Raw genomic sequence first — 17,129 nt, forward strand, 5'->3', positions numbered from 1 at the left:
GGGCAGGATTGACTGGTATGAGAAGTCATAGTTTGAAGATATTAGCAGAAGGATATAAAGGAGACGTCAGAGGTAGATTTTTAACGCAGAGAGTTGTGAATGCATGGAATGCATTACCAGTGCTGGTGGTGGAAGCAGAGTCATTAGGGACATTTAAGCGACTGCTGGACATGCACATGGATAGCAGTGAGTTGAGGGGTGCTTAGGTTGTTACTATATTTTACATTAGGATTAAATCTCGGCACAACATCGTGGGCCAAAGGGCCTGTTCTGTGCTGTACTTTTCTAATCAAAAAACAGATAACAATAGAAAATTGGTAAATGTTCAGGAAACAGTGGGTGGGATTAAGGGGTTGTTTTTCAGGTTGGCAATCCATTATCAGTGGGTTCCACAGGGATTAGTGCTGGGACCACAACTGTTTCCAATTTATTGTTAATGACTTGGGGAGAGATGTACTGCAGCCAAATTTGTAGATGACACAAAAATAGATGGAATACCAAGTCACATAAGGGATACAAACAGTTTAGAGAAAAATAATGATAGATTAAATAAGTGGGCAAAAAGTTAGGAAATGGATTGTATGGTGTGAAAATGTGATGTTGTTCATTTCGGAAGAGCAAAAAAGAACAAAGTACGATTTAAATTGGTGGGTGGCACGGTGGCATAGTGGGCGGCATGGTGGCACAGTGGTTAGCACTGCTGCCTCACAGCGCCAGAGACCCGGGTTCAATTCCCGCCTCAGGCAACTGACTGTGTGGAGTTTGCACATTCTCCCCGTGTCTGCGTGGGTTTCCTCCGGGTGCTCCGGTTTCCTCCCACAGTCCAAAGATGTGCAGGTTAGGTGAATTGGCCATTCTAAATTGTCCGTAGTGTTAGGTAAGGGGTAAATGTAGGGTTATGGGTGGGTTGTGCTTCGGCGGGTCGGTGTGGACTTGTTGGGCCGAAGGGCCTGTTTCCACTCTGTAAAAGTAATCTAATCTAAAAACTGTGGAAAGTTGCAACACAAAGGGAATTGGGGATCTTCTGCGTGAAACACAGAAAGCAAACAAACAGGTGCAGCATGTAGTCATATAATATAAAATGGTACAGCATAAGACCAGGCCCTTTGGCCCAAGTCTGCACCAACCATGTTGCCATTCTAAATTAATCCCACCTGCAAATGGCCCATATCGCTCTATTCCCTGCATGTTCACATGTCTGTCTACATGCCTCTTAAACATTATTGTATCAGCTTGGACTATTTCCCCTAGCAGCACGTTCAAGCTGATGTTTCGAGTCTAACTGACCCTCTGTCAGAGCTTTGACAAAGGGTCAGTTAGACTCGAAACGTCAGCTCTTTTCTCTCCTTACAGATGCTGCCAGACCTGCTGAGATTTTCCAGCATTTTCTCTTTTGGTTTTATATATTTCTATCAGCTTGCCTCTCAGCCTCCGACCCTCTCACAAAAAAATCCAAGTTTGTCCAATCTCTCCTCACACTAATACACTCCAATGCAGACAACATCCTGATAAACATCTTTGCCTTGCTCTCCAGAGTCTCCACATCCTTCCTATCGTATGGTGACCAGAACTGCACACAATACTCCAAATGTGGGCTGACTAAAACTTTATACAGCTGCAACATTATTTGCCAACTTTTATACTCAAGGCCTAACCAATGAGGGAAAGCATGCCATACATCTTCTTTATCACCTTACCCACTTGTGTCACCACTTTCAGGTAGCTACAGACTAATTCTCCAAAAATCACTCTGCACATCAATGCTTCCAAAGACCCTGCTGTGTACTTTCCATGCTTTACTGTGGACTTTCTTCTTGTATTCGACCTCCCAAAATGCATCACATCACACCTGTCCAGATTAAACTCCATCTGCCATTTCTCCACACAACTTTCCAACTGGTCTCTATCCTACTGTACCCTTTGACAACCTTCCTCACTATCCAAACCTCTACCAATTTTTGTGCTGTCTGCAAACATACTCATCAGATTTCCTATATTTTCATCCAATTCATGTATATTAATTCAACTGAGATCCCAGTAGAACACCACTGGTCACAGACCCCCCAGTCAGAAAAACACCCCTCTACAACTGCCTTCAGTCTTCTAATGAAAAAGCCAACATTGTATCCAACTCACCAAGGATCGCATGTGACTTTTCTGGACCAATCTACCTGGACAGACCTTGTCAAGTGCTTTAGTAAGGTTTATGAAGACTACATCCACTGTCCAACCTTCATCACTTCCTCAAAAAACTCAAATTTGTGAGACAAGACCTCCTCTGTACAAATCCATGCTGACTATCCTTAAGTCCATTATTTTTCAAATGCAAGGAAATCTTTTCCCTAAGGATTTTATAGAGCAGTAAGTAAATAGTCCAACTCAGGAAGGGGCCACACAAGATCTGGTGTTCGGGAATGAGTCCAGCTAGGTGGTTGAAGTTTCAGTAGGGGATTACTTTGGGAATAGTGATCACAATTCCCTAAGTTTTAGAATACTCATGGACAAAGACTAGAGTGGTCCAAAAGGAAGAGTGCTAAATTGGGAGAAAGCCAACTAGAGCAAAATTCTGCAGGAGCTGGGGAATGTGGATTGGGAACAGCTGTTTGAGGGTAAATCCACATTTGATATGTGTGAGGCTTTTAAAGAGAGGTTGATTAGAGTGCAAGACAGACATGTCCCTGTGAAAATGAGGGATAGAAATGGCAAGATTAGGAACCATGGATGACAGGTGAAATTGTGAGACTAGCTAAGAGAAAAAAAGTATATATATAGCCTAGGTGACTGAAGGCAGACAAAGCTTCGGAAGAATATTGGGGAAGTAGGACCAATCTAAAATAAGGAATTTAGAGAGTTAAAAGGGGTCATGAAATATATTCAGCAAACAGGGTTAAGGAAAATCCCAAAGCCTTTTATTTGTATACAAGGAACTGGAGGGTAACAAGAGAAAAGGTTGGCCTACTCAAGGACAAAGGAGGAATGTTATGCGTGGAGTCAGAGAAAATGGGTGAGACTCTTAATGAGTACTTTGCGTGGTATTCACCAAAGAAGGACATGATGGATGTTGAGTTAGGGATAGATGTTTGATTACTCTAGTTTTTAGATCAGAGTGATGCAGGAGAAGATACATTCGGAAGAAAATGAGCTTATCAGTGATAGGCAGCATGTTTTTATGCAGGGAAGGTCATGTCTTACCAACTTAATAACACTTTTTGAGAAAGTGACAAAGTTGATTGATGAGGGAAGGGCTGTAAATGTCATATACCTGGATTTCAGTAAGGCATTTGATAAGGTTCCCTATGGTAGGCTGATGGAGAAAGTTAAGCCACATGGGGTCCAGGGTGTACTAGCTAGATGAATAGAGAACTAGCTGGGCAACACGAGACAGAGTAGTACTGGAAGGGAATTTCTCAAAATTAGATTAGATTAGATTAGATTACTTACAGTGTGGAAACAGGCCCTTCAGCCCAACAAGTCCACACCGACCCGCCGAAGCGCAATCCACCCATACCCCTACATGTATCCCTTTTTACCTAACACTACGGGCAATTTAGCATGGCCAATTCACCTGACCTGCACATCTTTGGACTGTGGGAGGAAACCGGAGCACCCGGAGGAAACCCACACAGACACGGGGAGAATGTGCAAACTCCACACAGTCAGTCGCCTGAGTCGGGAATTGAACCCGGGTCTCTGGCGCTGTGAGGCAGCAGTGCTAACCACTGTGCCACCGTGCCGCCCACTAATGGAGACCTGTGACCAGTGGTGTCCCACAGGGATCCGTGCTGGGACCACTGTTGTTTGTGATATACATAAATGATCTGGAGGAAGGTGGTCTGATTAGCAAGTGTGCAGATGACGCTAAGATTGATGGAGTAGCAGATAGTGAAGGGGACTGTCAGAGAATACAGCAGAATATAGGTAGATTGGAGAATTGGGCAGAAATGGCAAATGGAGTTCAATCCGGGCAAACGCGATAAGATGCGTTTTGGAAGATTCAATTCAAGAGCTAACTATACAGTAAATGGAAAGGTCCTGGGGAAAATTAATGTACATTTTGAATACTGCATACAGTTCTGGTCACATTACCAGAAGGATGTGGATGCTTTGGACAGAAGAGGTTCACCAGGATGTTGCCTGGTATGGTGGGCACTAGCTATGAAGAGAGGTTGAGTAGATTAGGATTATTTTCATTAGAAAGATGGAGGCTGAGGGGCGGACCTGATTGCGGTCTACAAATTCATGAGAGGTATAGACAGGGTAGATAGCAAGAAGCTTTTTTCCCCCCCCCCCCAGAGTGTGGGACTCAATTACTAGGGGTCACAAGTTTAAGGTGAGAGGGGAAAAGTTTAAGGGAAATATGCGTGGAAAGATCTTTAGGCAGAGGGTGATGGGTACCTGGAAAACGTTGCCCGTGTAGAGGCGGGCACAATAGCATAATTTAACATGTATCTAGACAGACTGGTTTTCTTTCTCTCTCTACAAGTTTTACCTCATTGATTTTAACCCTACTGCGAATCCTCTTGCAAGGATGCCTGCCTTGAAGAAGTTTTCCTCCTCTCTCTACAAGAATCTCAGGGAGCCCCTCTCCCACTGCAACTCCCAGGTCATTTCCTCTGCCCTGAAGCTCTTCAACCATGTCGTGAAACAAACTCGCTATCACAGCCACATTTGCTTCCTCAGTGCCTGCCTCAGTAACCAACTCATCCCACACGGACTCCAGACCACCTTTAAACCAGCAGAGTTCGGACCCGAACAGGACAAACAGTACAGACTACAGATTCAAAAACACCAGCAACAGTTCTCCTTCAAGATCCTCCGCTCCACGCTTGCAGCAATGCGCCGACAGCTAACCTCTCTACAGTCATCCCTGCCTCAGCTGAAGGCCACACTCTCTCAGAATTGCAAAGGACCCACTCAGTACTACATCCTCAGGAGAATTCATACTCTCAACAAACACGAAGATAGGTGGAGTTGTGGACAGTGGGGAGGGCTGTTGTCGGCTGCAGAGGGACTTAGATATGATGCAGAGCTGGGCTGAGGAGTGGCAGATGGAGTTCAACCCTGCCAAGTGTGAGGTTGTCCATTTTGGAAGAACAAATAAGAATGCGGAATACAGGGTTAATGGTAGGGTTCTTAGTCAGGTGGAGGAACAGAGGGATCTTGGGGTCTACGTACATAGATCTTTGAAGGTTGCCACTCAGGTGGATAGAGTTTGTAAGAAGGCCTATGGAGTATTATCGTTCATTAGCAGAGGGATTAAATTCAAGAGTCGTGAAGTGATGTTGCAGCTGTACAGGACTTTGGTTAGGCCACAGTTGGAGTACTGTGTGCAGTTCTGGTCGCCTCACTTTAGGAAAGATGTGGAAGCTTTGGAGAGGGTGCAGAGAAGATTTACCAGGATGTTGCCTGGAATGGAGAGGAAGTCATATGAGGATAGGTTGAGAGTTCTCGGCCTTTTCTCGTTGGAACGGCGAAGGATGAGGGGTGACTTGATAGAGGTTTATAAGATGATCAGAGGAATAGATAGAGTAGACAGTCAGAAACTTTTTCCCCGGGTACAACAGAGTGTTACAAGGGGACATAAATTTAAGGTGAAGGGTGGAAGGTATAGGGGAGATGTCAGGGGTGGGTTCTTTACCCAGAGAGTGGTGGGGGCATGGAATGCGCTGCCCGTGGGAGTGGTAGAGTCGGAATCATTGGCGACCTTTAAGCGGCATTTGGATAGGTACATGGATGGGTACTTAATCTAGGTTAGAAGTTCGGCACAACATGGTGGGCCGAAGGGCCTGTTCTGTGCTGTATTGTTCTATGTTCTATGTTCTATTTCAATTCCATCTCAAACATCAAAAACTGTAAGTACAACAAACTTTTATCTACCCACCTCCATGACCAGCGCTCCTCAAACATTCCAGAAGATTCCCCTGGCCTCGGAATGTACTCAGATGCAATTAGCCATGCGGCTGATGCAGCTGCCACCCCCACAACCACTTCTGCCCCCATCATGGCCACTCCCACAACCACTTCCACCCCTCACAATTCCTCATGCATCACACGTGACATCACTTCCGCCACTCACATCATCGCTGATGCCACATGTTCAGTGACTTCCGCCACCCCTACTGCCGTGGTCACCACCACTTCCGCCCCCACCAGCGCCACTCACCTGCATTCTGCTGACATGCCCCCCACAGACCCCACTGTCACTATCCCCACCCCCCAGAACCCTGAGGGGAACACTACCCCTGCTCATGACTCCACCCCATTTCCCCTACCATCACACCCACTCCAATTACAGATTCTGACCCCACTCCCAGCTCTACACCCACACCAGATCCCAGCTCCCAGCCCTGCCGAGTTTTCACCATCCCCCTAGACCCCCCCCTCACTGAGGACGAACGATCAGTCCTCAGCAAAGTTATCATCTTCATCCCCCTCCGCCCACGCATCAATGAATTTAATACACGCCGTGACGTCGAACAATTCTTCCGTCGCCTCCGCCTCCGAGCTTACTTTCACAATCAGGATTCCCGCCCACCTTCCGAGGACCCCTTCATCTACCTCCAACACACTGCATCCACCTGGACACCCCGCGCTGGCCTATTACCTGCCCTCGACCTCTTCATTTCCAACTGCCGCCGGGACATTAACCGCCTCAATCTGTCTACCCCCCTCCCCCACTCCAACCTCTCACCCTCAACGCGCAGCCCTCCAATCCCTCTGCTCCAATCCCAACCTCACCATCAAGCCAGCGGATAAAGGGGGTGCAGTGGTAGTCTGGCGCACTGACCTCTACACCGCTGAAGCCAAACGCCAACTCGAAGACACCTCTTCCTACTGCCCCCTTGACCATGACCCCACCCCGCATCACCAAACCATCATCTCCCAGACCATACAGAACCTCATCACCTCAGGAGATCTCCCACCCACAGCTTCCAACCTCATAGTCCGGGAACCCCACACTGCCCGGTTCTACCTCCTTCCCAAGATCCACAAGCCTGACCACGCTGGCCGACCCAGTGTCTCAGCATGCTCCTGCCCCACTGGACTCATCTCTACCTACCTTGACACTGTCCTATCCCCCGTAGTCCAGGAGCTCCCCACGTACGTTCGAGACACCACCCATGCCCTCCACCTCCTCCAAGACTTCCGTTTCCCCGGACCCCAACGCCTCATCATCACCATGGATATCCAACCCCTCTACACCTCCATCCGCCATCACCAGGGCCTCCAAGCCCTCCGTTTTTTCCTCTCCAGACTTCCCCAACAGTACCCTTCCACCGACACTCTCATTCGTTTGGCCGTACTGGTCCTCACCCTTAATTTCTCCTTTGAATCCTCCCACTTCCTCCAGACCAAAGGGGTAGCCATGGGCACACGTATGGGCCCCAGCTATGCCTGTCTCTTTGTTGGCTACGTAGAGCAGTTGATCTTCTGTAATTACACCGGCACCACTCCCCACCTCTTCCTCCGCTATATTGATGACTGCATTGGCGCCACCTCGTGCTCCCGCAAGGAGGTTGAGCAATTCATCAACTTCACCAACACATTCCACCCTGACCTTAAATTTACCTGGACCATCTCTGACAGCTCCCTCCTCTTCCTGGATCTCTCCATCTCCATTAATGACGACCGACTTGACACTGACATCTTCTACAAACCCACCGACTCCCACAGCTACCTGGATTACACCTCTTCCCACCCTACCTCTTGCAAAAATGCCATCCCGTATTCCCAATTCCTCCGCCTCCGCCATATCTGCTCCCAGGAGGACCAGTTCCACCACAGAACACACCAGATGGCCTCCTCCTTCTTTCCCTTCCCACGTGGTTAAAGATGCCCTCCAACGCATCTCGTCCACATCCCGCATCTCCGCCCTCAGACCCCACCCCTCCAACCGTAACAAGGGCAGAACGCCCCTGATGCTCACCTTCCACCTTACCAACCTTCGCATAAACCAAATCATCCGCCGACATTTCCGCCACCTCCAAACAGACCCCACCACCAGGAATATATTTCCCTCCCCACCCCTTTCCGCCTTCCGCAAAGACGGTTCCCTCCGTGACTACCTGGTCAGGTCCACGCCCCCTTACAACCCATCCTCCCATCCTGGCACTTTCCCCTGCCACCGCAGGAACTGTAAAACCTGTGTCCACACCTCCTCCCTCACCTCTATCCAAGGCCCTAAAGGAGCCTTCCACATCCATCAAAGTTTTACTTGCACATCCACTAATATCATTTATTGTATCCGTTGCTCCCGATGCGGTCTCCTCTACATTGGGGAGACTGGGCACCTCCTAGCAGAGCACTTTAGGGAACATCTCCGGGACACCTGCACCAATCAACCACATCGCCCCGTGGCCCAACATTTCAACTCCCCCTCCCACTCTGCCGAGGACATGGAGGTCCTGGACCTCCTTCACCGCCGCTCCCTCACCACCAGACACCTGGAGGAAGAACGCCTCATCTTCCGCCTCGGAACACTTCAACCCCAGGGCATCAATGTGGACTTCAACAGTTTCCTCACTTCCCCTCCCCCCACCTCACCCTAGTTCCAAACTTCCTGCTCAGCACTGTCCCCATGTCTTGTCCGGACTTGTCCTACCTGCCTATCTCCTTTTCCACCTATCCACTCCACCCTCTCCTCCCTGACCTATCACCTTCATCCCCTCCCCCACTCACCCATTGTACTCTATGCTACTTTCTCCCCACCCCCACCCTCCTCTAGCTCATCTCTCAACGCTTCAGGCTCACTGCCTTTATTCCTGATGAAGGGCTTTTGCCCGAAACGTCGATTTCGCTGCTCCTTGGATGCTGTCTGAACTGCTGCGCTCTTCCAGCACCATTAATCCAGACTGGGTAGCGAGCAGAGGGATACAGATCCTTGGAAAATAGAGCTGAAAATGTGTTGCTGGAAAAGCGCAGCAGGTCAGGCAGCATCCAAGGAGCAGGAGAATTGATGTTTCGGGCATGAGCCCTTCTTCAGGCTCATGCCCGAAACATCAATTCTCCTGCTCCTTGGATGCTGCCTGACCTGCTGCGCTTTTCCAGCAACACATTTTCAGCTCTGATCTCCAGCATCTGCAGTCCTCACTTTCTCCTTGGAAAATAGAGAACAGGTTTAGGTAGAGGATCTGGATGGGCGCAGGTTTGGAGAGCCGAACGGCCTGTTCCTGTGCTGTAATGTTTTGTTCTTTATTCAAGAATATACTCCAATAATTTCCGTTCTGCTGATTTTAAGTTTAAGGGGCTATAAATTCCTGGATTATCCATGTTGTTCTTCTTAAACAAAGGAAAACCATTGATGATTCTCCAGTCTTCTGAACCTCAAAGTGTCTAAAGATGATACAAGATTCCAGTATCCTCTTTGCCTCCTTCAGTATTCTGGGATAGATTCCTTCAGGCCCTGGGGACCTATTTACCTTAACATTTGTCAAGACTTCAACACCTCCTGTTTCTAAGTATCACCATACCTAGAATATCAACATACTCCTCCCTAATCATGCCATCATCCATGTTCTTCTCCTTGGTGAAAACCAATGCAAAGTACTCATTAAGGACCTCACCCACTTTCACTGGCTCAATATATAAATTCCTTCCTTTGTTCTGGAGTTGGATCCACCTTTGCCCTAACTACCCTCTTGCTCCTAATATATGTATAAAATGTCTTGGAATTCTACTTAACCCTTCTTGATAAGTTCTCTTTGAGCCCTCTTAATCACTTGTTTAAGTCATTTTCTGCTTTCTTTATATTTCTCAAGGGCCCTGTCTGATCTTAGTTTCCTAAACCTTGCATATGCTTCCTTTTGCTATTTGACGAAAAACTTTCAATATCTCTCATTATCCAGCATTTCCAAATCTTAAAATCCTTATCTATCAACCTCACAGCAACATGATCATCCTCAACTCTTTTAAAAACAAAAAATTGCCCTTTAAAAGACTCCAACATTTTATTCAATCGTGGGTTGTGGGCATTACTGGCTGGCCTGCACTTCTTGCTTGCTCCTAGTTGCCCTCAAGAAGGTGGTGGTAAGTTGCCTTCTTGAAAACTGCAGTCCATCCGGATATGGATTTATATTCAAACATCTGTCCCAATCTAATTTCAACACTTCAAAGAACATAGAACATTACAGCGCAGTAAAAGTCCTTTGGCACTCGATGTTGCGCCAAACTGTGGTTGCCACATCATGAAAGGATGTGGATGCTTTGGAGAGGGTGCAGAGAAAGTTTACGAGGATGTTGCCTGGTAAGGAAGGTGCTAGCTATGAAGAAAGATTGAGTAGGTTAGGTTGTATTCATTAGAAAAAAGGAGATTGAGGGGGCACCTGATTGAGGTTTACAAAATCATGAAGGGTATAGACAGGGTGAATAGAGACAAGCTTTTTCCCAGGGTGAAGGATTCCATAACGAGAGGTCACGCTTTCAAGGTGAGAGGTGGAAAGTTTAAGGGGGATACACGCGGCGAGTACTTCACACAGAGAGTGGTGGGCATTTGGAATGCGTTGCCAGCAGTGGTGGTAGAGGCAGGCACGGTAGATTCATTTAAGATGTGTCCGGATAGATCATGAGTAGGTGGGGAGCAGAGGGATATAGATGCTTAGGAATTGGGCGACAGGTTTAGACAGCAGATTTAGATCGGCTCAGGCTTGGAGGGCCAAAGGGCCTGTTCCTGGGCTGTAAACTTTCTTTGTTCTATCTACCACCCCTCAATTTAAAGCTATGTCCCCTTGTGCTATCCATCACCATCTGAGGAAAAAGGCTCTCACTGTCCACCTCTGATTATCTTATATGTCTCAATTAAGTCACCTCTCAACCTTCTTCTAATGAAAACATCCTCAAGTCCCTCAGCCTTTCCCCCATTACCAGGTAACATCCCAGTAAATTTCCTCTGAACCCTCTGCAAACCTTCCACATTCTTTCTATAATGCAGTGACCAGAATTGTACGCAATAGTCCAAGTGTGGCTGTACCAGAGTTTTGTACAGCTGCAGCATGACCTCATGACTGAAACTCAATCCCTCTACCAATAAAAGCTAATACACCATATGCTTTCTTAACAACCTCATCAACTTTAGATTTTTAGATTTAGATTAGATTAAATTACTGTGCGGAAACAGGCCCTTCGGCCCAACAAGTCCACACCGACCCGCCGAAGCGAAACCCACTCATACCCCTACATTTACCCTTAACCTAACACTTCAGGCAATTTAGTATGGCCAATTCACCTGACCCTGCACATCTTTGGATGGTGGGAGGAAACCGGAGCACCGGAGGAAACCCACGCAGACACGGGGAGAACGTGCAAACTCCACACAGTCAGTCGCCTGAGGCAGGAATTGAACCCGGGTCTCTGATGCTGTGAGGCAGCAGTGCTAACCACTGTGCCACCGTGCCGCCCACACGGGTGGCAACTTGGGTGGCAACTTTCAGGGATCTATGTACATGGACACAGATCTCTCTGCTCATCTACACTGCCAAGAATCTTAACATTAGCCCAGTACTCTCTATTCCTGTTACTACTTCCAAAGTGAATCACCTCACACTTTTCCGCATTAAACTCCAGTTGCCACCTCTCAGCCCAGCTCTGCAGCTTATCTATGTCCCTCTGTAACCTGAAACATCCTTCAGACTATCCACAACTCCACCGAAATTAGTGTCATCCACAAATTTACTAACCCATCCTTCTACGCCCTCATCCAGGTTATTTTTAAAAATGACAAATAGCAGTAGCCCCAAAACAGATCCTTGTGGTACGCCACTAGTAACCGAACTCCAGGATGAACATTTCCCCATTAACCACCACCCTCTGTCTTCTTTCAGCTTGCCAAATTCTGATCCAAACCGCTAAATCAACCGCAATCCCATGCCTCCATGTTCCTGCCTAATCCTGTAATTAGTCTTTCCAATTTCACCCAAGGACTAATCTTATCCTTATCCAGAAACATCTTAAAACTTATGGAATTATGATAAAATACTCTATGACTCTAATTCACAAAATGCACCCCCATTCCCTCATCACGACCACTACCAAAACTTTGATTACTTAATCCATGGTCTCATCCACGGTCTCATCCACCCCTTCTCTGGTTGGACTGTGTCACACTATTTCAAGAAACACGCCAGGATGCACCTACAAAATTATGCCCCATCTCAGGCCCTGGTGAAAGGGAATCCCAGTCAACATTGGTGAAGTTAAAATCACCCATGATAATATCCCTGTTGTTTTTACATCTTTCCAAGATCTTCCTTTTGTCTTCCACTGGCTCTTGGGTGGCCTATACTATAGCCCCAGAGTGACTGTGCTTTTCTTATTCCAGAGTTCTACCCATATGGCCTTGCTGGATGAGCCCACCAAGGTGTCTCTCTTTGTCACAGCACTTCTTCTGAATCTGTAACGCAATACACCTATCTCATTTACATCCTTCTCCATCTCACCTGAAACATTTAAACCCTAGAACGTTTATCTGTCAGTCCTGCCATTCTCTCAAACAAGTTTCCGTAATTCCTACAATGTTCTAACCCAAGCTCTAATCTCCCTTACCTGTTATACTCTTTGCAATAAAAAAGATAGACTTCAGACTGCCAGTCCCACCATGGTCATTAACCTCGCCCTGCCTGTTCTATCAATCAGACTTGCTTGATTTAATCTCAACCTTCTCCTCAAATGATTATACATGCTATCCTACAACTGTGATTCCCACTATGTTCCCAGCCGAAACCCAAGAGCACCATCCCCCTGCACCCCACCCCCCCCCACCATCTCCACCATTTTATACACTCCAGAGTGGCACTGACAATGTAAAGATAAGAGAGCCATTAGCAATGGGATCACTCCTGGGTAAACTGTTATTAAGGACAGACCTTTGTGGAGGGTAGGCTAATGATGAGACAAACACCGTGGGCAGCACGGTGGGACAGTGGTTAGCACTGCTGCCTCACAGCGTCAGCGACCCGGGTTCAATTCCTGCCTCAGGCGATTCTGTGTGGAATTTGCACATTCTCCCCGTGTCTGCGTGGGTTTCCTCCGGGTGCTCCAGTTTCCTCCCACAGTCCAAAGATGTGCAGGTCAGGTGAATTGGCCATTAGGTAAAGGGGTAGTATTAGGTAAAGGGGTAAATGTAGGGGAATGGATGGGTTGCGCTTCGGCGGGTCGGTGTGCACTTGTTGGGCCGAAGGGCCTGTTTCCACACTGTAAGTAATCTAAAAACCACTTTACTCACACAATTGATCGGACTTTGGCCTCCGCTGTACGATTGTAGAAGAGCAGCAAAGCCTCCTTTTTCTCTCGTTTCTGTTATAACGAAATAAGGCAAGTTGGAGCAAAGATTAAAATCTGAATGTTTTTAAATGACAAATTCTTTCAAGTTTTAACAAATGTCAGGGGTTTTCAATGGGTAGGTTTCATTGAGCTGGAATTCTAGCTGATACTCTTCAACACAGTAGCACGCAAGGCCACACTTACTCCCAATGTCCATCCACCATGGCTCCAGCTCAGGGTGGGGCCTGGAGAATCAGGGTGTTAACCAGGAAAGGCAGTGGTGTAACCCATGTGCAGTGTATTAATGATACTTGCCCCTTCACAAGTCAATGAAACATAGAAAATAGGAGCAGGAATAGGCCATTTGGTCCTCGGAAGCATGTTCCATCATTTATTATGGCTTCCCTGTTATTTCCCTTGCTCCCTTCTTAAATAATAGTGTGGCATTTGCAAGCCTCCAACATGCAGGAACCATTGCCGGGGCCCTGGGACCTATTGACTTTCAGCCCCATTAACTTCTCCAGTAAAACTCCTCATTCTCTTGATGCTCTAATTATGGGATATTTCTTGCTTTTTTCCCAGTGAAAATAGATACAAGGCAACCATTCAGCCTCTCTGCTATTTCTCTATTCTCTTACATAAATTCTCCTGGCTCTCCTTTCAATTAACCAACATTAGTCTTTGCCAAAGGTGTCCTATAGAAGATTTTACAAGCTGTTCTTATTTTTATTGCTCGATTGCATTCATATTCTTTTCTTCCTTTCCCGATCAGTTTCTTGATTCTCCTTTATTGTTTCTAAAATATTCACAATTCTCAGATTTGCTACTTTTCTTCTAATATTGCACTGTGTACAGTTCTGGTCACCACAGTTTAGGAAGAATGTAACTGCGCTGGAGGAGCTGCAGAGGAGATTCACCAGCATATTAAGACTCTAAGAAATAGATACAAGAGTAGGCTGTTCAGTCCCTCAATCCTGATCTGCAATTCAAGAGGATCATGGTTGATTTGACATTCCTCATCGTCCACTTTCCTGCATCTTTGTCTTAAACCTCAACTGTCCTACTGCTGAAGGATTTATCTTTCTCTGACTTAAATAAAACGCAAAAATTCTGTCTCCATAGCTCTTTGTGGCAAGGTGTTCCAAACAGTCACAACCTAAGACTCTCAAGGGGAGGTGAACGTTATTGCTGAACTGTTAGTCTTCAGGGGACCTGGGTTAGAGCCCTGCCCCAGCCGATGGAATATAAAGTCAATAGAAAATCTGGAATTACGGTTGTAACGATAACCATGAAACTATTGTCGATCATCAGAAAAACCCAACTGGTTCACTCATGTCCTTTAGGGGGAAAAAAAAAACTTACATAGCCTAGCTGACATGTGATTCCAGACCCACAGCGATATGGCTGACTCTTATTTGTCTTTTTTTAGATTAGATTAGATTAGATTAGATTACTTACAGTGTGGAAACAGGCCCTTCGGCCCAACAAGTCCACACCGACCCGCCGAAGCGTAACCCACCCAGACCCATTCTCCTACATTTACCCCTTCACCTAACACTACGGGCAATTTAACATGGCCAATTCACCTAACCTTCTGAGCAGCGGTAGTAAATCTGGGCAATAAATGCTGGCCAGTGACGTTCTCATTCGTTAAATGAATAGAAACACCCTCCAAGAAGAAACTCTCCTCATCTCAGTCTTGAATTGAGCTTTATTCTGAGACTATACCTTCTATCCTAAACTCTCTCATGAGGGGAAACATCCTCTCAGCATTTATCCAATCAAGCCCTTTCAGGGTCCTACATGTTTCAATGAGATTATCTCTCATTCTTCTAAACTTCAGTGAGTGGAATCCCAAAATGTTTGCTTATAAGACAATCCTTCGATACGGAGAAAGTGAGGACTGCAGATGCTGGAGATCAGAGCTGAAAAATGTGTTGCTGGAAAAGCGCAGCAGGTCAGGCAGCATCCAAGGAGCAGGAGAATCGACGATTTGGGCATAAGCCCTTCTTCAGGAAGGAGGGCTTTCCTGAAGAAGGGCTTATGCCCGAAACGTCGATTCTCCTGCTCCTTGGATGCTGCCTGACCTGCTGCGCTTTTCCAGCAACACAGTTTTCAATCCTTCGATACGTCTGAATTGTTGCTTGGAATGGAGCTGTTTATCTAAGAAGAGAGGCTGAGTTATTAGGTTGTTTTCTTTAGTAGCCACTGCTCCTTCATTAGGTGCAGAGCTCTGAAAGCTTGTGATTTCAAATAAATCTATTGGACTATACGTGGTGTCATGTGACTTCTGACTTTTTTAAAAAACAGCAGAGAAGGTTGAGGGAATCCTCATTGATGTATAGAAGATTGTGAGGGGCATGCACAGAGTGATTAAAAAGCAACAGTTCCTTACAGTTGAACAGTCATTAATAAGGAGCATAATTTTAAGATGAAATGCAGGAGGCTTAGAGAGGATTTGAGGAAAAGAATTTTAACCCAGAGGTTGATGGGAATCTGAGATGCACTGTCTGGGAGGATTGTTAAAGTGGGAAACCTCACAATCTTCAAAAAGAACTTGTACCAGCATTTCAATGTCATAACATTCAAGGCTGCGAGCAAAGTGCTGGAAAGTGGGACTAGTGTAGATTTTGTGTAGATTTTGTTACTGCAGACTCAATTTCCAATGGGCCTCTTTTGTACTGTATGGTTTTATGATTCAAAAATCCTTCAGTCATTAACTCAGGTTGATGCTTTTGAGTTGCTGCATAATAAACGGAATGTGTAGTTGTCATGTAACAATTCTGTAAAACTTATCAACTGCCTATTTATTGCCCGAGGAGAAAGTAAGGACTGCAGGTGCTGGAGATCAGAGTCAAGAGTGTGGTGCTGGTAAAGCACAGCAGATCAGGCAGCATCCGAGGAGCAGGAGAATCGACAGTTCGGCCATATGCCTATCATCAGCAGTCAGCATTTCTGATGAAAGGCTTATGCCCGAAACGTCGATTCTCCTGCTCCTGGGATGCTGCCTGACTTGCTGTGTTTTTCCAGCACCACACTCTCGAGTATTTATTCTCCTGTCTTTCCACTTTAGTTCAGCCAACTTGTTCTTTGCGCTTGCATAATTTCCCTTTTTCGAATATAATATGCTTGGGATCGGGGAGTCCAGAACTAGAGGGCATAGGTTTAGGGTGAGAGGGGAAAGATATCAAAGAGACCTAAGGGGAAACTTTTTCATGCAGAGGGTGGTACGTGTATGGAATGAGCTGCCAGAGGATGTGGTGGAGGCTGGTACAATCGCAACATTTAAGAGGCATTTGGATGGGTATATGAATAGGAAGGGTTTGGAAGGATATGGGCCGGGTGCTGGCAGGTGGGACTAGACTGGGTTGGGATATCTGCTCAGCGTGGACAGGTTGGATGGAAGGGTCTGTTTCCATGCTGTACATCTCTGTGGCTCTATGACCTCACTTTCAAGCAAAATCTAAAATTCATGTTTTGTCCATTCATCCTGAAAGGTTCTGGATATAGGTTTGCTTGCGGAGCTGGAAGATTCATTTCGAGATGTTTCGTCACCCTACTTGGTAACATCTTCAGTGGGCCTCCAGGAGAAGCACTGCTGATAATTCCTGCTTTCTATTTATATGTTTGGGTTGGTGATGTCATTTCCTGTTATTTTTCTCAGGGGGTGGTAGATGGGGTCTAACTCGGTGTGTTTGTTGACAGAATTCTGGTTGGAATGCCATGCTTCTAGGAATTCTCGTGTCTCTCTCTCTCTGTTTGGCTTGTGCTGTCCCAGTTCAAGTGGTGCCCTTACGTAGAGATGAGGAAGGAACTCCATCAACAAATACATCGACTTGGACCCCATCTACCACCCTCTGAGAAAAAGAACAGGA

The 17,129-nt window shown here is 46.4% G+C and overlaps 1 protein-coding gene across 3 annotated transcripts in view; it reads right to left on the reverse strand.

Moving 5' to 3' along the window:
- Window positions 1–17,129, reverse strand: part of LOC122551868 (SNF2 related chromatin remodeling annealing helicase 1) — a 151,423-nt gene that overhangs the window by 38,689 nt on the left and 95,605 nt on the right. For all 3 annotated transcript variants that reach the window (XM_087989445.1, XM_043694414.2, XM_043694416.2), the window contains one exon: window positions 13,217–13,287. In XM_087989445.1, the coding sequence (XP_087845571.1) occupies window positions 13,217–13,287 (71 nt within the window). The remainder of the gene's footprint in view (window positions 1–13,216; window positions 13,288–17,129) is intronic.

The sequence above is a fragment of the Chiloscyllium plagiosum genome, unplaced genomic scaffold (assembly GCF_037043375.1).
Source record: "Chiloscyllium plagiosum isolate Xiang-an unplaced genomic scaffold, Cpla_swu_hap1 HiC_scaffold_7, whole genome shotgun sequence".
NCBI lineage: Eukaryota > Metazoa > Chordata > Chondrichthyes > Orectolobiformes > Hemiscylliidae > Chiloscyllium > Chiloscyllium plagiosum.